The sequence below is a fragment of the Eptatretus burgeri genome, chromosome 13 (assembly GCF_056783735.1).
Source record: "Eptatretus burgeri isolate ZD-2024b chromosome 13, Ebu_testis_v1, whole genome shotgun sequence".
Taxonomy (NCBI): Eukaryota; Metazoa; Chordata; class Myxini; order Myxiniformes; family Myxinidae; genus Eptatretus; species Eptatretus burgeri.
This window is the reverse complement of record NC_140973.1, coordinates 77006262-77027200: the sequence shown is the minus strand read 5'-3', so window position 1 is coordinate 77027200 and position 20939 is coordinate 77006262. Positions and strand designations below refer to the sequence as shown.

Genomic DNA, 20939 nt, shown 5'->3' with positions numbered 1-20939 from the left:
GAGGACACGAAGAGCAAGGATACGGTCAATCGTTGACCTCTTTGGTGTAAAGCCTGACTGCTCTGGACGCTGGTGCTCAAGCAGATGGTGGCGAACCCTATCAAGAATTATCCGAGCAAAGACCTTGCCCGGCACTGAGAGCAGCGTCACCCCTCGGTAGTTGTTGCAGTCTTGGCGATCACCCTTCCCTTTCCAGAGAGGAACAACAAGGCCCCTTTTCCAATCAGTTGGGATGATGCCTATGTTCCAGGCAGAGCACAAAACTGCATGCAACGACACGAGTGCAGCATTTCCACCAGCCTTGAGAAGTTCAGCATGGATGCCACAGATCCCTGGAGCTTTGCCCCGTTTCAACCCGTTCACCGCAGCCCGTGTTTCCACAAGCGAAGGTGGACCACAGTTGATTCGAGGGTCAGCAACAGGGAATGTAACACCCTTGACGTCCAACTCGACAGCTGGGGGATCAGCCTGGTACAACCGCTCAAAGTAACCGGCCCAGCGGGCCTTCACTTCAGACTCCTCTGTCAAGAGCCTACCACTCTCTGCTCCAACTGCAGTGCTCCGAGGGATGGGCTTGGATGAACGCAATGCGCGAATTCCCCTGTAAGCGGGACGAGAATCACCTGTCCACAGGTGATGCTCGACCCCCTCACAGATTCCTCGCACATAGGCCTCCTTGTCCACCCTCAGTGCACGTACAGTTTTACGCCTCAGCTCCCTGAACAGCTCAGCTCTGCCATTCAGCCTGGCCCTGCCACTCTGGTCAATGGTATCCAGTGTCCCTTTAGAGACAAAATTCTTCTTTTCCCTGCAGTGAGTTCCAAGACATCCACCGGCAACATCAAGGAAGGTGGTCTTGAAGGCACTCCACAACTCTTCAGGACCCCCCAAAGCACCCAGACCCCCCAAGTGTCCACTCAGCATGTTCACAAACTCCTTTGCTGCTCTCTCATCCCTGAGCTTGCCAACATCCAGCCTAGGCTGGGATGGTACTGTTCTCCAGGATTTAAGGTGCAGCTTTAGAATTGCTACAACAAGCCTGTGGTCAGTATTGAGGAACTGAGCACTCCGGTAGACCCTGCAGTTCTGGATCATCCTCCAACGACCGTCAATGAGGACATGGTCAATCTCCTTTGCCACACCGCCAGCGTTGGAATACCAAGTCCAGCGATGAGCTTGTGGGTGCTGAAACCATGAACCAGCCACCCTAAGTCCATGACTTCTTGCAAAGTCAAGGAACTTAGTGCTATTCTGGTTCATAGTTCCTGACCCATGGGGACCAACACACACCTCATAACCATCCCTATCAGTTCCAGTCGATGCATTGAAATCCCCCAAGACTAGAAGTGTATCTCGTCTGGGGCACTGATCAACCACAGACTCGAGCGTGGCGTAGAATGAGATCACTTGCCTCAGTCGGAGCATAAACAGAGACCAGGGAAATGACACCTAAGGAGTGACGAATCCTTAATCTCATAATACGCTCGTTGACTGGTGTTACCTCAATTATCATTGGGGTCAGCTTATTGGACACAGCTACAGCAACTCCTTGGGTATGGTAAACATCAGAGCGACCAGACCAATAGTAGGTGTAACCACCCACCATTATCTCGCCGCAATCCGGTCTCCGAACCTCAGAGAGAGCTGCAATACCGATGTCCAAACGATTGAGCTCAGATGATAACAGAGACAGGTGATCATCCTCTCTTAGGGATAGGACATTCCAGGCACCCACCCAAAGGGACCGCCTCAGGTTAACCCAAGGAGACCGCCGTCTGGTGGACAACACCTCAGCACCACTCCGACACACTCTCCCGCAATCTGACCCAGTGAGGTTACCCCGTGGTTTCCCTCCTATCATCAAAGATTGGGGGTCCCGAAGCCTTTGCCCCAATCCCGTCATCCAGTGAGCTGTCCTGCGAAGGGAAGCTGCACAGGAGGTACTCCCACGGAGTGGGTTTTCAGATTTTTTTGCGTTTGTGTGTTTTGCGGAATGAAGGGTTTTACGGTGGCCGGAGTGCAAATCCTGCCACCAACCTCCTAATAAAAAGTAACCCAACTGCAGGAGGACGTCCGCAGACACAGTTGGGCACTAGATATGGATAGCCGTTGGCTCACAAGGAGCTCCTCCGCCCTTTGACAGGTTTTGTTTTTAATCCTGCTGGGTGTCCATATCCAAACACCCTCCTCACCAGAAAACCTGGTGGGGGAGACGGTTTAGTCGCCGACAACCCGACCATGGAACAGGTTAGTACAGGTTTCCATGGTACCTGTCGCAGGTCACAGATCTAACCTGACCTGACAACCCTGTCAATCTGTCAAAAATGCCAGGAAAGAGACAAAGAGCAGATGCTTATTGGGGGTTGACTTACAGCTAAACACAGACAAGGGTACCCAACAGATCATTCAGGAGGAGGGAAGAATTGTCTCGCTCACCAGAAAGTAGTCATCCGTGAAGTGAAAATGTCCTGAAATGTGTGCGTGCGTGTCACGTCCATCGCCAGCATCCAGCCTTGCCGTGCACCCAGCCTTGCCGTGCACCCTCTCGCGAATAGCCTTGAACGCCAGTCGACGTCTGGAGAGCACCGGGATCGTCTGTCACGGGTTTAGACCCTGGTGTTGTTGGTGACTGACCCGTGCCTCACTTGTTGGTGGCGCTGCTCACACCCACACGCGCACCGCACGCTCGCTTGCTCAAGCACTGGGAAGGACGAATTGTCTCGTTGTTGGCGCTGGTCAGACACCCGCTTCTCGTTCTCTTCTCGCTCCCTGGCTTTCTTTCTCGCTTTCCTCTCTCCCGCTTTTCTCCTCTTTCGCTTTTCTCCCCACAGAACGTACCTCCCATTTGTTTTATATCTCCGGGCCGTCTCCACGGGTGCAGTCCGTCCGCAGGAGTGAAAACATAACCTCCATCCATCTTCGGTGGCAGAAGTAATAAATCGTTGGGGCCACCCAGCGAAATACTGTCAAACAGGGCTTATATATTTATACGTATGTATCCACATGTGATGGAGCAAATTGCTCGTTATTATGAACTCCCAAATACAACCTGTCGCTTCGCTGACAGGAATATAGAGAGGGGGGGGGGGGGGGGAGGAAGTGGGAGAGGAGGGAGGGGAAGGATTGAGGAGGGAGGGGATTGAAGGGAGGAAGAGAGGAGGGAAGGGAGGTGGAGAGAGGGGTGGGATATGGGTGAGAGGCTGGAAGAGAGAGGAGGTTGGGAGAGGAGTAAGAGGGGTAAGAGGAGGAAGAGGGAAAGATGGGGTGGGACAGGGGTGAAGGAGGTGGAGGGGAGAAAGGGAGAGAGGAGAGGAGGGGGGATTCCGGAAGATGTGACGCCCAGTTTAACATCCATCCAAGAGATCACACACATTGATGAATCACCCTGCCTGTGAAACACCAGGATGACAGTTTATAGCTGTGTTGGGATTTGAACCCAGGAGAGACAGCTTGTCAGGTCAGGTTCGATCTGTGACCTGCTACAGGTACCATGTAAACCTGTACTAACCTGTTCCATGGTCGGGTTGTCGGCGACTAAACCGTCTCCCCCACCAGGTTTTCTGGTGAGGAGGGTGTTTGGATATGGACACCCAGCAGGATTAAAAACAAAACCTGTCAAAGGGCGGAGGAGCTCCTTGTGAGCCAACGGCCATCCATATCTAGTGCCCAACTGTGTCTGCGGACGTCCTCCTGCAGTTGGGTCACTTCTTATTAGGAGGTTGGTGGCAGGATTTGCACTCCGGCCACCGTAAAAACCTTCATTCCGCAAAACGCAAAAAAATCTGAAAACCCACTCTGTGGGAGTACCTCCTGTGCAGCTTCCCTTCGCAGGGCAGCTCACCGGATGACGGGATTGGGGCAAAGCCTTCGGGACCCACAATCTTTGATAGGAGGGAAACCACGGGGTAACATCCCTGGGTCAGATTGCGGGAGATTGTGTCGGAGTGGTGCTGAGGTGTCGTCCACCAGACGGCGGTCTCCTTGGGTTAACCTGAGGCGGTCCCTTCGGGTGGGTGCCTGGAATGTCCTATCCCTAAGAGAGGATGATCACCTGTCTCTGTTATCATCTGAGCTCAAGCGTTTGGACATCGGGATTGCAGCTCTCTCTGAGGTTCGGAGACCGGATTGCGGCGAGATAATGCTGGGTGGTTACACCTACTATTGGTCTGGTCGCTCTGATGGTTACCATACCCAAGGAGTTGCTGTAGCTGTGTCCAATAAGCTGACCCCAATGATAATTGAGGTAACACCGGTCAACGAGCGTATTATGAGATTAAGGATTCGTCACTCCTTAGGTGTCATTTCCCTGGTCTCTGTTTATGCTCCGACTGAGGCGAGTGATCTCACCGTGAAGGATGCATTCTACGCCACACTCGAGTCTGTGGTTGATCAGTGCCCCAGACGAGATACACTTCTAGTCTTGGGGGATTTTAATGCATCGACTGGAACTGATAGGGACGGTTATGAGGTGTGTGTTGGTCCCCATGGGTCAGGAACTATGAACCAGAATAGCACTAAGTTCCTTGACTTTGCAAGAAGTCATGGACTTAGGGTGGCTGGTTCATGGTTTCAGCGCCCACAAGCTCATCGCTGGACTTGGTATTCCAACACTGGCGGTGTGGCAAAGGAGATTGACCATGTCCTCATTGACGGTCGTTGGAGGATGATCCAGAACTGCAGGGTCTACCGGAGTGCTCAGTTACTCAATACTGACCACAGGCTTGTTGTAGCAACTCTAAAGCTGCACCTTAAATCCTGGAGAATGGTACCATCCCAGCCGAGGCTGGATGTTGCCAAGCTCAGGGATGAGAGAGTAGCTGAGGAGTTTGCGAACAGGCTGAGTGGACACTTGGGGGGTCTGGGTACTTTGGGGTGTCCTGAAGAGTTGTGGAGCACCTTCAAGACCACCGTCCTTGATGTTGCCGGTGAATGCCTTGGAGCTCACCGCAGGGCAAAGAAGAATTTTGTCTCTCAAGGGACACTGGATACCATTGACCAGAGTCGCAGGGCCAGGCTGAATGGCAGAGCTGAGCTGTTCAGGGAGCTGAGGCGTAAAACTGTACGTGCACTGAGGGTGGACAAGGAGGCCTATGTGCGAGGAATCTGTGAGGGGGTAGAGCATCACCTGTGGACAGGTGATTCTCGTCCCGCTTACAGGGAAATTCGCGCATTACGTTCATCCAAGCCCATCCCTCGGAGCACTACAGTTCGAGCAGAGAGTGGTAGGCTCTTGACAGAGGAGTCTGAAGTGAAGGCCCGCTGGGCCGGTTACTTTGAGCGGTTGTACCAGGCTGATCCCCAACTGTCGAGTTGGACGTCAAGGGTGTTACAATCCCTGTTGCTGACCCTCGAATCAACTGTGGTCCACCTACGCTTGTGGAAACACGGGCTGCGGTGAACCAGTTGAAACGGGGCAAAGCTCCAGGGATCTGTGGCATCCATGCCGAACTTCTCAAGGCTGGTGGAAATGCTGCACTCGTGTCGTTGCATGCAGTTTTGTGCTCTGCCTGGAACACAGGCATCATCCCAACTGACTGGAAGAGGGGCCTTGTTGTCCCTCTCTGGAAAGGGAAGGGTGATCGCCAAGACTGCAACAACTACCGAGGGGTGACGCTGCTCTCAGTGCCGGGCAAGGTCTTTGCTCGGATAATTCTCGATAGGGTTCGCCACCATCTGCTTGAGCACCAGCGTCCAGAGCAGTCAGGCTTTACACCAAAGAGGTCAACGATTGACCGTATCCTTGCACTTCATGTCCTCACCGAACGCAGACGAGAGTTTCGGCAGGGGCTGCTTGCAGCCTATGTTGATCTCTGTAAAGCGTTCGATTCAGTGAATCGGGATGTCCTCTGGAGGATTCTTGGTCTTTGTGGGGTGCCACCAAAACTGATCGATCTGATGTCTGAACTCTACTCTGGTACTGAGAATGCTGTGAAGTGTGGTGGTACCATCTCTGACTTATTTCCAGTTGTTACTGGAGTTCGTCAGGGATGTGTACTTGCCCCCACACTTTTCAGCACTTGTATGGACTGGATTCTAGGGAGGATGTCGGAGAGATCAAGTTGTGGTGCGTCATTTGGGAATGTCAAGATCTCGGACCTTGACTTTGCAGATGATGCAGTCATCTTTGCGGAGACTTTAGACATCCTTTTGGGGGCCCTCGAGGTGCTGAATGAGGAGTCGGAGCCGTTGGGATTACGGGTTTCTTGGGTCAAAACTAAGATCCAAGCTTTCGGTGACATCTTGGATGCTGCTGTCCTGTCTGTGTCTGTTTGTGGTGAGGATGTTGAGGTCGTGGAGAGATTCACTTACCTTGGCAGTGATATTCATGTCTCTGCTGGCTGCGAGTCAGAGGTCAATAGACGTCTGGGTCGGGCCTGGGGAGTCATGGATTCACTGGATCATGGGGTGTGGCGCTGCCGGTACCTGTGCGGGAGGACGAAAGTCCGAGTCTTCAGGTCCTTGGTACTTCCAGTCTTGCTATATGGGTGCGAGACTTGGACTCTGACCAAGGATCTGAGACGGAGACTTAATTCCTTTGGTACCAGGTCTCTTCGGAGAATCCTTGGCTATCGCTGGTCGGATTTTGTGTCCAACGAGCGGTTGCTGAGAGAGACTCGGATGAGATTTGTTACCTGCATAGTCCGTGAGCGTCAGTTGCGGCTGTATGGACATGTGGCTCGTCTTCCTGACTCTGATCCTGCTCACCAGATTCTCTCAGCGAGGGAGTCTCATGAGTGGAGGAGGCCAGTGGGTCGACCACGTGCCTCATGGTTGCAACAGGTTGACCATCATCTCAAGGAGATGGGGATGGGCCTGGCATCTGCCTGGGGAATGGCCAGACGGAGGCCCCTGGAGTACCGGCGGAAAGTGGACGCAGTGACGTGCTGTTCTGGCACATGCTCCCATACCTGACCTGACCTGAGAGACAGCTTAGAGTGAGCATGCGTACCTCTCAACTATCCTGCCGTGATCTTGCAATTCATTGCTTTGTAAAAACTGAATTGATCCAAGCAGCAGTTCCACCTGGAGGGAAAAATGAAAAGAAAAAAAACCCCTTTAATTTGTCAATTCACACATTCCTCCTCCTTCTCTTCCTTTGTATGCAGCACAGGGCTGTGCCACTGAAGCAATGCTCTGATTACCAGTAAACTGGTACTCATTTAATCAACCTCAGAAGGATTACAGGCTGAGTCAACCCCGCCTGATTTAGTTCAACAGCCAACAGGGGCTCAAACTCAGGACCTGAAGGTCCAAAGTCAAAGTCCGTCCGAACCGGAAAGCCAACAACAGGCATTTGCATTCTTTGACAGCCCTTCCTCTCCTCAACCTCCAGAAAGTTGCATGGGGTTTGGGAGGAGGATAGCGTGAGGGGAAGGGAGGAAGGCAGTGTGAGGGGAGAGAATGGAAAAGCAGTGTGAGGGGGAAGGGAAGGAATAGGTGAATAGGCAGTGTGAGGGGAGTGAATGGGGAAGGCAGTGTGAGGGGAGGGAATGGGAAGGCAGTGTGAGGGGGAAGGAAGGGGAAGGCAGTGTGAGGGGAGGGAATGGGAAGGCAGTGTGAGGGGAGGGAATGGGAAAGCAGTGTGAGGGGAGGGAATGGGAAGGCAGTGTGAGGGGAGGGGTTGAGAAGGCAGTGTGAGGGGAGGGAATGGGAAGGCAGTGTGAGGGGAGGGAATGAGAAAGCAGTGTGAGGGGAGGGAATGGGAAGGCAGTGTGAGGGGAGGGGTTGAGAAGGCAGTGTGAGGGGAGGGAATGGGAAGACAGTGTGAGGGGAGGGAATGGGAAGGCAGCATGAGGAGAGGGAATGGGAAGGCAGTGTGAGGGGAGGGGAATGGGAAGGCAGTGTGAGGGGAGGGAATGGGAAGGCAGTGTGAGGGGAGGGAATGGGAAGACAGCATGAGGGGAGGGAATGGGAAGGCAGTGTGAGGGGAGGGAATGGGAAGGCAGTGTGAGGGGAGGGGTTGAGAAGGCAGTGTGAGGGGAGGGAATGGGAAGACAGTGTGAGGGGAGGGAATGGGAAGGCAGTGCGAGGGGAGGGAATGAGAAGGCAGTGTGAGGGGATGTGGAAGAAGAAAAAACACCGGATGAGGCTTTAGTTGCTGGTGGATGAGGAGAGACAAACAGGTGATGATGCAGGCAATGCAACCAGTGAGCAGTGCGACAAACAGGTAGCAGGCACGACAAAATGGGGAGCAGATGACAGAGCAGGGACACGAGCAGGACGACAAGCAGGCACACAGGCCAGTACCAGGGAGGACTCAGGACGACAAAGCAGTGCCAGGCAGGCACAACAAAATGGGGAGCCACCCACCAAGTCACTTCTCCTCTGGTGTACAAAACTCCAACTCTTCTGGTGCCAAACCCAATTCTCCCTTCACACCAAACCAAAAAAATGTCTTCCCAGAGACGAGTCCCACTCTCCCCAGAGGTCCCAAATACTCCATCCTTCAAGGGGGTGATGATAACACCACCCTTCCCGGAGGGTGATGAAACTCCACCCCTCAGGAGGCGACAAAAAAACTCCGTCCTTCTCGGGAGGAAATCGAAACTCCGTCATTCGGGAGGTGATCCATGGCTCCACACACCGGGTGGTGATCTATGGCTCCGCCCTCCCGGGAGGCGACAAAAAGTTCCGCCCTTCCTAGCAGGAGATCCAAGTTCCGCCCCTCTCTCTTCGCTTCGGCCTCACCTCAGTGCCTCACTCAAGGGGATATTACAAGAGGTTGCACATATGATTCCTGACCTAAATACAAAACTATTTATGACAATGCACCACCTCCTGCATGGTGCACATTCAAACAAGACAATTCTTAAACTATGTTTCCCTACTTAATCACATCAAAATGGGCTAACTACTTGGACATGGACATTTCTTTTGTACTCTCTACATTTCTATCTGTTCCTTCGTTAATATCTACCTCCCCCCACCCTAAAAAAATATTTATATATGTATATCTATATACATATATATATATATATATATATATATATATATATATATATATATATATATATATATATATATATATACTAGTAAAGGTGCCCGTCTTCGACAGGCATCACTGGCAACATATGGTAAAAGACAGATTGCATGAATGTATTTTAAACAATATATTACATCATTTTTATCCATTGATTTATGAGGATGTTCAATATCACTGTTCGGATCAAGGCTCGGGCGTGGACTTGGGGGGATGCTTGCAACAGAATTTTCATCAGAGGAGTGACTTGAGGAGTCTTTATATTCCTTGTTATTATTGGCATCTGCCATCACGATCGAACTCTTACTTGTGAGACGGTTGAAGAAGTACTTTTACAGAGCGATAGACTCAAGGCTCACTGAAGCACTGAAGGCTCGAAGGCTATTTCTGTCGGTTCAAATTTCAAGGATCAAGCGGCCATTGTTGTTCAATTCAAGTTGGGTTGCCAGATTTTTATGTGCACGTGCTCAATCCCGCACCCACCCGGAAAAGACCCAAGTACACCGTCAGTACTCACCTCCACACTAAAACGATGATCATGATTTTGGGTTTAACCGTAACTGACCGGGCGATACTTTGTTGGCAGTTGGTCCGGCTGGGCAGCGAGTATCGGTCGATGAAAATTTCAAAACGGCAACCATGTATAAAAAAAGCAAAGAAATACTTTGTACTTAGTCAGAAAGTCATGGTTTTGTGAAGAAACTTCGGCACATGGAAAGTGCAAATTCGTCAGGTATGAACTCAACTGTTTTCTCCCCAAATGGAGCGTGATTTTATGAGCCAAACTCATCTTGGTGGTCCTCTAAAAAATGGGAAATATTTTAATTTATTTTTTGTGCAAAAACTCCTCCCATTTTGCAAATGGAGTTTTTGAACTGTTAAACTACCATAATCATCAAAACGAATTTTGAGGGGCCTCTTAAGGAAGACAATAATATCATTACTATATATGTCAAAGCTCGTTTAATTTCATGCAGTAACAAAAATCTGATGGTGGAACAAAAAAAGGGGCGTGCCGAAATATTAATATAGATGTATGAAAATGACAGGTGTTAATGAGGAGTTAATTGTGTAAGTGTAAGTGTTTGGAAACCCAATTATCATCGACCAGAATCAGATGTCTGGAAAGCTTCCCTTTCAGTCTTACCATCATGTCTGCCCCTTCTCCCCATCTTCCATCTGTGTAAATCTTAAATCCCCCCCCCATTGTCATTTAACCACACTTTAACATGGCATAATCCACATGTGCTATTTCTAGCCTCTCACACACATTTGGGAAACATGGAGGATTCATGTGAGTTTGTTAAAACTCTCGGACATGGTGTTTTTAATGGCTGTCAATCTGTCAAAGTGTGCATTCCCAGTGCTGCAAGAGCACATGCATGAGACCTCCTCAGCACGGGGCTGAGGTTATGTCTATAAAACGCAGGGACGTTCATACCCAGGGACAATCAGCCCGGGATTGCCATCGCACAGTACACAGTCAATGTGGGACCCACCAACGGTCAATGTTCATGAACACCAGGAGCAGAGCCACTGAGCACAGCCAAGCCAGGATTGCCTCCCGGCTATAGAGTCTGACAGCCCAGCACGGAGGAAAACCAGAGAGTTTTCACCAGAGCGAGGGAGGACGAAGGGCAACACCACACCAGGACAGGGGTCTGAAGCCGTGCCTCACTTTGGCATCTCCAGACCAACGCAACAGAAGGAAGACAGAATTACATGGATCATCGCACTTCGTATTCTCACTGAATCGCCTCCCAGCGCTTCACAGGGAAGACTAGGCATGCACACTCACACTTTTGTCAAATCTCCTGTGTGCCCTGTGTTCCCCACCAAGTCTCCCCATCATAAGATTAACGTTAGAATAGTCGTGAACTGTTACAGTCTGGTTAAGTGTGCCATTCGGTAGTCGCTGCATTTGTATTGTAATTTTCGCCTTCTGTTCTCCCATCCCCATTATTTATTAAACCTGTCGGTTTAAAAGCTATTTGTTGAGTATCTTGAGCTGTGGTCTCATCCTCCAGCATAATCAAATTCCCTGTAAAACCATACGCTCGTACTCACTGCCACGCGGTCAAATTAATCAAACATGACACCACTGTTCGGCCTCTTGGGAGTTCATCTTCAGCGGTTCCTTAGTTTTGGGATAAACACCACCAGGGTTGTAATTTTTCCATGAAAATGCAGATTTCCATAGTTTTGGCCTCAAATTGACTATAAAAGTCCAGCCAGTCATTTGGATCTGTTGATAAAAGCTTTGGTGTACAGGGGAGGGATAAGATGGAGGGGAAAGGGGGCACTTGCCAAAATGTCCAAAGTACAGTAAATCTCCAAAAGTGAAATGTTAAAACCTTTCTGAAATATTCAAGATTTCCCCCAGCATGATGTTGTGGCACAGCTTGGTGTACCCACTAAATATTTTTTCCACCTCATCAACCTTTATCTTGCAACGACATCCTCAACTCATTGTATACTCCCAGAGTACCTATTTGGCCTGCGTTTCTGAAATGCTTCCCTTACACCTGGATGGAAGATATCTTGATGTCATACCCACAAGAGGACTAAGATCACTGACTGATGGAGGATGATATGATTGATGTTATTTAAAGGACAAATGTTTCTTTATTTCTTGAAACAATGAAGATACTGTTTTGTATTTTTTTTTTTCTCCATTCTTTCCATTAATACTCGTCTATTCTTGAACAAGCAATGTCAGAGACAGGTGAAAAGACTCCCAGAGATGTGGAGATGCAGAACACCCTCTGTGGAAGTTGGGAAGACGTGTCAGTATTGAGGTCTGAAAATGAAGGAGATACAGACGAGGAGCTGCCCAAACGTCAGCAGTGGAGCAGCCAACTGCACTTCATGCTATCCTGCATCGGTTATTCCGTGGGTCTTGGAAACGTGTGGCGCTTTCCTTACCTGTGCTACATTAACGGTGGAGGTATGTGGTTGGGGTGGCGGCTAAACTGAAGAACTCATCAATTTCGTTCCTGCACTTTAAAATATATTTATTTTGCATCTGTGCTCACTATCATTCTTCCCATGCTTCTGCATCGTCGACCTCGTAGAGAGGGGGCTTACCCAGCTGACTCCCCCCCCCTTCCTCCCTTTTTGATGCTTTACATTGTAATCTGGGGTTTCACATTACTGCGGAGTAACATAATGGTGGGGTACAACTCTTACAGGAAAAACCAACAAACATTTTTTTCTGTTATAATTGTGTAAAAAGCATGGCAGCAGCAGAACAAGACATTGCACCCAGTATTTTAGTTGCTTTTTTTATATATATTTATAATTGTTCAATTTCGACCATTTCAGAAAAAAACTTCCACTTTTCAAAAATAAGTTGTAATAAAATCACAATCACAAAATCTATCATTGTTTTGGACTTTCTTCCCTCTCATTTCCCTGTCTGTGTCGGAGTCCAGGATTGTGCCCAATAGCCAAGGAGACTGTTTCGGCAGCACCAACGCTCTGCACAGAGTATGATCCCAATGGATTTGGATGGATTTCCCTGTCCTCTTCATGCCTCTACACTTGTACCAAACCATTTATGCTTACCTTGGTTTGAGTGAACTTCATAACTGATCGCGTTTGATGGAGAAACCTGACCAAACAAAAACAAGCAAACACCACAAATGAGCATTCCAATTTGTTGTAAAATGAACAAACCATTACAACATGGAGGTCAGTCATATTCCCCACCATCATAAATCCCAAAACCACACCTTGATAGGGTTGAAGTGTGAACCTCCACCCTCCTCCAATGCAAAGCTCACAGAACCTGTATCGTTTCCATTACATTCTCACCATTATCATCACATTCTTTGCGCTTCAAGATAACAAGACCACATTTGGCATTGAGAATGTCTCTCACTACACAGGAATGCCACGGCAAAGCATCATCACTCTCAACCCACCCCACCCAGGGTTATTGGAAGGGGGGGTGAGGGGGGTAACACTCAACCCACCCCACCCACGGGGAGTGGGAAGGAGATAATACACTCAACCCACCCCACCCAAGGGGAGTGGGAAGTGGGTAACATTCTCAATCCACCCCACCTACGGGAAGTGCAAAGGGGGAATAACACTCTCAACCCACGTACATGTAGTATGAAGGGGGTAACACTCTCTGACTTGGTAGTTTATAACGTGCACTAGGTGTGGGAGTAAAAAAAACGAATGACCGTGCAAAGATTGCCAAATTACAAACACTGGCAAAGGTATTTTTCCTGTACCTGAATCAATGTGCTGTTAATCTAAAACTTGTTCCCCATACCTTTGCAGGTGTTTTCCTGATTCCTTATTTACTGACCTTGTTGTTGGCGGGAATTCCTTGCTATATGATGGAAGTCGCTCTTGGACAATTTATGAAACAAGGAGGCATTGGGGCATGGAACATCACTCCTTTGTTCATCGGTAGGACTCGGCTCCATTTCCTGATTTACGATGCTGATGAGTTTTCCTTTGTAATTGTTAAGAGGAAGTTAAAAAAAAAAACCCCCAAGATGATCAGAAACTACTCCATAAGGTTTCATGAGAGTGGCAGCATAGGTCACAACATTTAGCAAAGTGAAGATTATGATAATGCATGGATTATATTTTTAATTGGGAGTGTCAAATTGCTGAGTAGTGGGATTAATCATGAAGCTGTCTTAAACGTCTCTTAAAGTCTGTCTGCCATATTGTATTGTGGGTTATTGGACATGATTTGCATTGTGGAACCTCTTCAGGCATTGGCTACTCCAGCATCGTGGTGGTTTTCTACAGCAATATTTACTATACAATCATCTTGGCCTGGGCTATCTACTACCTGGTTCAAAGCTTCACCCTGGAAGAACTCCCGTGGGCCTCTTGTGGCCACGTGTGGAACTCTGCATCGTGCCGGAAGCAGGTCGGCTGTCTCAACTCGTCATTTGGCCACTTCAACTCCACTCTCTTCAACATATCCAACAGAAACTGTGGCAACACTAACAGCTCCTCCTCCTCCTCCTCCTCCATCTTACAGTACTGGGAGTAAGTCATTGAAAGGATCAAATGGTTTCACTATAGCCAGTTATACTGAATGGCTTCCAAAATGCTAAAACTGGCTTATTGACCAGTCCACTGTATAGTTCATAAGTAATTAAAAAAAACAAACTTTTATTTCAAAATGTAAAAGGATGTCGGGATGATATGCCAAAAAGTATGTAAGCAAGGTAGGGATGGTCACAAGAGATTATCACATGAAACCATCCCTACATCTTTCGTTGAATATATAATGGTTCAAAGAAAGATGTAGATGATCATGACGATCATTTGGGTGTATCACAAACCACATCAGAAAGCTCCAGTTGAACTCCACAAAAACATGCTTCACACTCATACACACACACACACACACACACACACACACACACACACACACACACACACACACACACACACACACACACACACACACGACACGCACGCACACACACACAACTCATCCATTTATCGTAGATAGATTACACCATTAACCACACCCATTTTGGTATGATTGGCACATTTTGCTGTGGCCGCATCCCACAATGTTGATTTGCAGGCACGGTCACACCCACTCTCGTTTCTATCCCCATTACTGTGCATGGAGATACGTTTTTGCTTACGTTTTGTCGAATCTTTAAAATTTATAAAAATTTAGACGAGTCATGGATCTTCCCACAAAAGATTGCAGTAGATCCGTGTATAAACAAATTCCTGAGCTTAAACCAATTTAGAGTTTGGCTCTCTGAGGAAAAGAATAAGAATAAGAAGCAGAATTACAAAACAGCTATTTTGGGTTGGTCAGTTATGTATTTTCATGATGTTGGCCAAAAGTTTAATCAACGTTATTGGATGTGAAATCCTCCACAAATGAGTGGCAGGTACTTTATAAGTTAAAAGGTTTGTATCTGGTTGTTTTTTGGAAGATTTGTGTTGTATTAAACAGATGAGCCAAATGTACGAAAGACATTTAGTGAGCATCTTGCTAACACACGCCGAACCCTTAAACGCTGACAAAAACATTGTTCAACACACAGCTATGCCCATCTAAACTGCAATTTATGAAGGGAGATAAACAGCCGATTAGTTGTGTGTATCTAAACAGCCGATTAGTTGAGTGCATCTTAACAGCCGATTAGTTGTGTGTGCCAAAACAGCCGATTAGTTGTGTGTACCGAAACAGCTGATTTGATGTGTGTGTGCCTAAACAGCCGATTCGTTGTGTGCATCGAAACAGCTGATTATTTGTGTGTGCCTAAACAGCCAATTAGTTGTGTGCATCGAAACAGCCGATTAGTTATGTGTGCCAAAATAGCCGATTACTTGTGTGTGCCTAAACAGCCGGTCGCTCTAGCGACCTCGGTTTGGTGTAACTGAGCGGAATTACCAAAGTTCGTCGGTCCAAACGACAACTTGCAGCCCAATCGGCTTACTGGTTCTCAAGCACAAACCATGCTCGGTCAATAATAGAAAGCACAACAACGAGCTGGTACATTAAACAATTGGGGGGTTTATTTATACTGGGGCAGAGGGGAGCACAAAAAGAACAGAGTTAAACCGACTATCAGAAATGCAATTTACAATGAACACAGGCACTTAACAGTTTCTACTTACAGGAAGGGTGCCACCGACACACACACACACACACACACACACACACACACACACACACACACACACACACACACACACACACACACACACAATAAATGGGGCCGGTTGGGCACCTTTCCGCCTCGTGCGGTCTGGTCGAGACAAGCTGGCTCGGAGGGGGGGGGGGAGGGGACTCGAACCCACACCTTCATCACCGCACCAAGCACCAGGGATCGCGCTCTCCAATCAGCCACGCACCAACGAACCAAGACCAAGGAGAAGACCAGAGATGATGATGACCCAGGACCAGATGAACCAGCCAGCACCAAGACCCGCATTCCCCCAAGACCAGCGCTCCGGAGCCTGGCGTTCCTTTATTCATTTATTGTGCAGGGTGAGAAAATCGCCATCTGAGGCATCTCAACCCTCATTGGTCGTGGGAAAGTCGCCCTCTGTGGCAATTTCAACCCTCATTGGCCGGGGTGTCGTGGGAAAGTCGCCCTCTGTGCGTGATTGGACAAGGGGCACACCCCTGCCTTTCTGGGTGGAGTCTCGATCTGAGGCGATGGAAATCTCCGCCCACGTACGTGGCTGGACACGCGTGTGTAATGGCGCGATGTGCGAAGTGAAGGAGTGATGGTTTCGGTTAGCTGGAGGCTCGATTTGTATTGCAAAACCCTGACTAAAAAAGTAACTCGCAGCGCACACATGTAATTCCCATTAGACACAGGTAGGGGACCCTAACTATAAACACATACTTATCAAAATAACTACGCTTAGGGACTGCTGTCTGTTTGTGTGCAAATGGCTTCCAAATCCGTAACAATATTACAGGTCACCTAACCATTTTACCGAAACGACTCCGCATTGGCCTCGTGGTCCTCAATTTGTGTGTTCCAATGATGGCAACATATCAGGAAAGAAAAGAGGGGACAATTTTTCATTAGAGCAACGAATGGGTTTAATCAAAGTAATCAAAGTTCACCAAGGAACGATCCAAGACAGGAGAATCTAGACAAATTTGATATTGTCATCCTTCTCCAGAGGATTGCATCTTTCCTCAAAAATCCTCAATTTGTGTCGGTGAACAGCCCTATTCCTATCCTCTTCTACCTCCTCTTCTAATTCAAGTACTCCTAACACATCCATATTCACTGTCCAATGTAAACTACCAATTATAAGCTATGCAATGCTTGCTTCAAGCCCGAAAACACACTCGTAAAACACGCCCTCGTCGACGTGTCCAAGTTTCTTTGTTATTTCAATGCTTGCTATTAGGTTTTCATCCGCATTAGATTAACACTCTTCGATGACTGGCGATTAACTTTGAACATGTGATCATCACACGATTAGCGATTCCACACGCGTCTAACTCTTAAACACCTTTCGAAAATTCGGCCCATGGAGTTTATACTTTAAGTCATCCACACTGCGGGAGAGTGTGTCGGAGTGGTGCTGAGGTGTCGTCCACCAGACGGCGGTCTCCTTGGGTTAACCTGAGGCGGTCCCTTCGGGTGGGTGCCTGGAATGTCCTATCCCTAAGAGAGGATGATCACCTGTCTCTGTTATCATCTGAGCTCAAGCGTTTGGACATCGGGATTGCAGCTCTCTCTGAGGTTCGGAGACCGGATTGCGGCGAGATAATGGTGGGTGGTTACACCTACAATTGGTCTGGTCGCTCTGATGGTTACCATACCCAAGAAGTTGCTGTAGCTGTGTCCAATAAGCTGACCCCAATGATAATTGAGGTAACACCAGTCAACGAGCGTATTATGAGATTAAGGATTCGTCACTCCTTAGGTGTCATTTCCCTGGTCTCTGTTTATGCTCCTACTGAGGCGAGTGATCTCACCGTGAAGAACACATTCTACGCCACACTCGAGTCTGTGGTTAATCAGTGCCCCAGACGAGATACACTTCTAGTCTTGGGGGATTTCAATGCATCGAATGGAACTGATAGGGACGGTTATGAGGTGTGTGTTGGTCCCCATGGGTCAGGAACTATGAACCAGAATGGCACTAAGTTCCTTGACTTTGCAAGAAGTCATGGACTTAGGGTGGCTGGTTCATGGTTTCAGCGCCCACAAGCTCATCGCTGGACTTGGTATTCCAACGCTGGCGGTGTGGCAAAGGAGATTGACCATGTCCTCATTGACGGTCGTTGGAGGATGATCCAGAACTGCAGGGTCTACCGGAGTGCTCAGTTCCTCAATACTGACCACAGGCTTGTTGTAGCAACTCTAAAGCTGCACCTTAAATCCTGGAGAATGGTACCATCCCAGCCGAGGCTGGATGTTGCCAAGCTCAGGGATGAGAGAGAGTAGCTGAGGAGTTTGCGAACAGGCTGAGTGGACACTTGGGGGGTCTAGGTGCTTTGGGGGGTTCTGAAGAGTTGTGGAGCGCCTTCAAGACCACCGTCCTTGATGTTGCCGGTGGATGCCTTGGAGCTGACCGCAGGGCAAAGAAGAATTTTATCTCTCAAGGGACACTGGATACCATTGACCAGAGTGGCAGGGCCAGGCTGAATGGCAGAGCTGAGCTGTTCAGGGAGCTGAGGCGTAAAACTGTACGTGCACTGAGGGTGGACAAGGAGGCCTATGTGCAAGGAATCTGTGAGGGGGTAGAGCATCACCTGTGGACAGGTGATTCTCGTCCCGCTTACAGGGGAATTCGCGCATTACGTTCATCCAAGCCCATCCCTCGGAGCACTACAGTTCGAGCAGAGAGTGGTAGGCTCTTGACAGAGGAGTCTGAAGTGAAGGCCCGCTGGGCCGGTTACTTTGAGCGGTTGTACCAGGCAGATCCCCCAACTGTCGAGTTGGACGTCAAGGGTGTTAGAATCCCTGTTGCTGACCCTCGAATCAACTGTGGTCCACCTTCGCTTGTGGAAACACGGGCTGCGGTGAACCAGTTGAAACGGGGCAAAGCTCCAGGGATCTGTGGCATCCATGCCGAACTTCTCAAGGCTGGTGGAAATGCTGCACTCGTGTCGTTGCATGCAGTTTTGTGCTCTGCCTGGAACACAGGCATCATCCCAACTGACTGGAAGAGGGGCCTTGTTGTCCCTCTCTGGAAAGGGAAGGGTGATCGCCAAGACTGCAACAACTACCGAGGGGTGACACTGCTCTCAGTGCCGGGCAAGGTCTTTGCTCGGATAATTCTTGATAGGGTTCGCCACCATCTGCTTGAGCACCAGCGTCCAGAGCAGTCAGGCTTTACACCAAAGAGGTCAACGATTGACCGCATCCTTGCACTTCGTGTCCTCACCGAACGCAGACGGGAGTTTCGGCAGGGGCTGCTTGCAGCCTATGTTGATCTCTGTAAAGCGTTCGATTCAGTGAATCGGGATGTCCTCTGGAGGATTCTTGGTCTTCGTGGAGTGCCACCAAAACTGATCGATCTGATGTCTGAACTCTACTCTGGTACTGAGAGTGCTGTGAAGTGTGGTGGTACCATCTCTGACTTATTTCCAGTTGTTACTGGAGTTCGTCAGGGATGTGTACTTGCCCCCACACTTTTCAGCACTTGTATGGACTGGATTCTAGGGAGGATGTCGGAGAGATCAAGTTGCGGTGCGTCATTTGGGAATGTCAAGATCTCGGACCTTGACTTTGCAGATGATGCAGTTATCTTTGCGGAGACTTTAGACATCCTCTTGGGGGCCCTCGAGGTGCTGAATGAGGAGTCGGAGCCGTTGGGATTACGGGTTTCTTGGGTCAAAACTAAGATCCAGGCTTTCGGTGACATCTTGGATGCTGCTGTCCTGTCTGTGTCTGTTTGTGGTGAGGATGTTGAGGTCGTGGAGAGATTCACTTACCTTGGCAGTGATATTCATGTCTCTGCTGGCTGCGAGTCAGAGGCCAATAGACGTCTGGGTCGGGCCTGGGGAGTCATGGATTCACTGGATCATGGGGTGTGGCGCTGCCGGTACCTGTGTGGGAGGACGAAAGTCCGAGTCTTCAGGTCCTTGGTACTTCCAGTCTTGCTCTATGGGTGCGAGACTTGGACTCTGACCAAGGATCTGAGACGGAGACTTAATTCCTTTGGTACCAGGTCTCTTCGGAGAATCCTTGGCTATCGCTGGTCGGATTTTGTGTCCAACGAGCGGTTGCTGAGAGAGACTCGAATGAGATTTGTTACCTGCATAGTCCGTGAGCGTCAGTTGCGGCTGTATGGACATGTGGCTCGTTTTCCTGACTCTGATCCTGCTCACCAGATTCTCTCAGCGAGGGAGTCTCATGAGTGGAGGAGGCCAGTGGGTCGACCACGTGCCTCATGGTTGCAACAGGTTGACCATCATCTCAAGGAGATGGGGATGGGCCTGGCATCTGCCTGGGGGATGGCCAGACGGAGGCCCCTGGAGTACCGGCGGAAAGTGGACGCAGCGACGTGCTGTTCTGGCACATGCTCCCATACCTGACCTGACCTGATCCACACTCCCAACTGGAACTCCTCCAAAAGCCCTTCCTCATCTCCTCGATAAATTATCTCAGCTATTGGTAATTCCCCTTACTCTTCTTGTGTAAACATTAAAGAAAAATAACTTTATAACAATAATAAGCCAGCCATTTCACTTTCAACACTAACCAATCTCTCTCTACTATCCCTCAATAGGCCCACAGTTGTCAACCTGCTCTCCTTTCCATTCTGTCTGATTCCATTATTTTCGAGCTCTTCCATGAGCCTCGATGATGTATACACACAAAAAAAAAGAAAAACATTTTGGGGACTGGAAAACAGGACCTTGTGGCACAGATTCAGAGACTAGTCAATGCCATTGGATATCCTCGTAGAATTACATTTTGGGTGTGCACCTACTTTGCTAATGTTCCAATCAAATCCAGCATGAGTATATGTTGATGAAAGAAATATCTTCTTTATTTTCATTTTGAATGGTAGTAAGGCAGTTTGTGCCTCATATAAACATTTCTGTTTCAGGAATAAGGTTCTACATGATTCAGGGTCCTTGAGCATAACAGGTTCTGTGAACTGGGAGCTCTTTCCTTGCTTGGTTGCCGCCTGGCTGCTGATCTTTCTCTGCATCTGCCGTGATCTCAGGGCCACAGAGAAGGTGATTGTGATCTACTCTGTGGTCTGACATATGTAGGGAAGTGTTGTGGCTTTATCAGAGGGTGGTGGTGATGCATAAGTGTTGCTCTATATCTGCACGCCTGCTTTTAGCATAAATATCTGTTTTTAGTTGTAATAAACACTGGATATAGGAACACTGGATGTAATCGCTAAAAAATAAATTAATCTCCTGAAAGTTGAACAAATCATTCTAAAATCCACCAATTCTCTGTGTTGCAGAATAATGAAAATGATAGTCATCAGAGATGTGGGAGGAGGGTTG

At 48.7% G+C, this 20939-nt stretch overlaps 1 protein-coding gene across 5 annotated transcripts in view; it reads left to right on the top strand.

Moving 5' to 3' along the window:
* The window catches only part of LOC147014838 (sodium- and chloride-dependent creatine transporter 1-like), a 121864-nt gene that overhangs the window by 35809 nt on the left and 65116 nt on the right, over positions 1 to 20939 (top strand). For all 5 annotated transcript variants that reach the window (XM_085853205.1, XM_085853206.1, XM_085853204.1 and 2 more), the window contains 4 exons: positions 11691 to 11927; positions 13274 to 13405; positions 13720 to 14002; positions 20525 to 20657. In XM_085853205.1, coding sequence (XP_085709331.1) covers positions 11693 to 11927; positions 13274 to 13405; positions 13720 to 14002; positions 20525 to 20657 — 783 coding nt within the window. In that variant the 5' untranslated portion in view covers positions 11691 to 11692. Of the gene's footprint in view, positions 1 to 11690; positions 11928 to 13273; positions 13406 to 13719; positions 14003 to 20524; positions 20658 to 20939 lie in introns of those variants that run through there.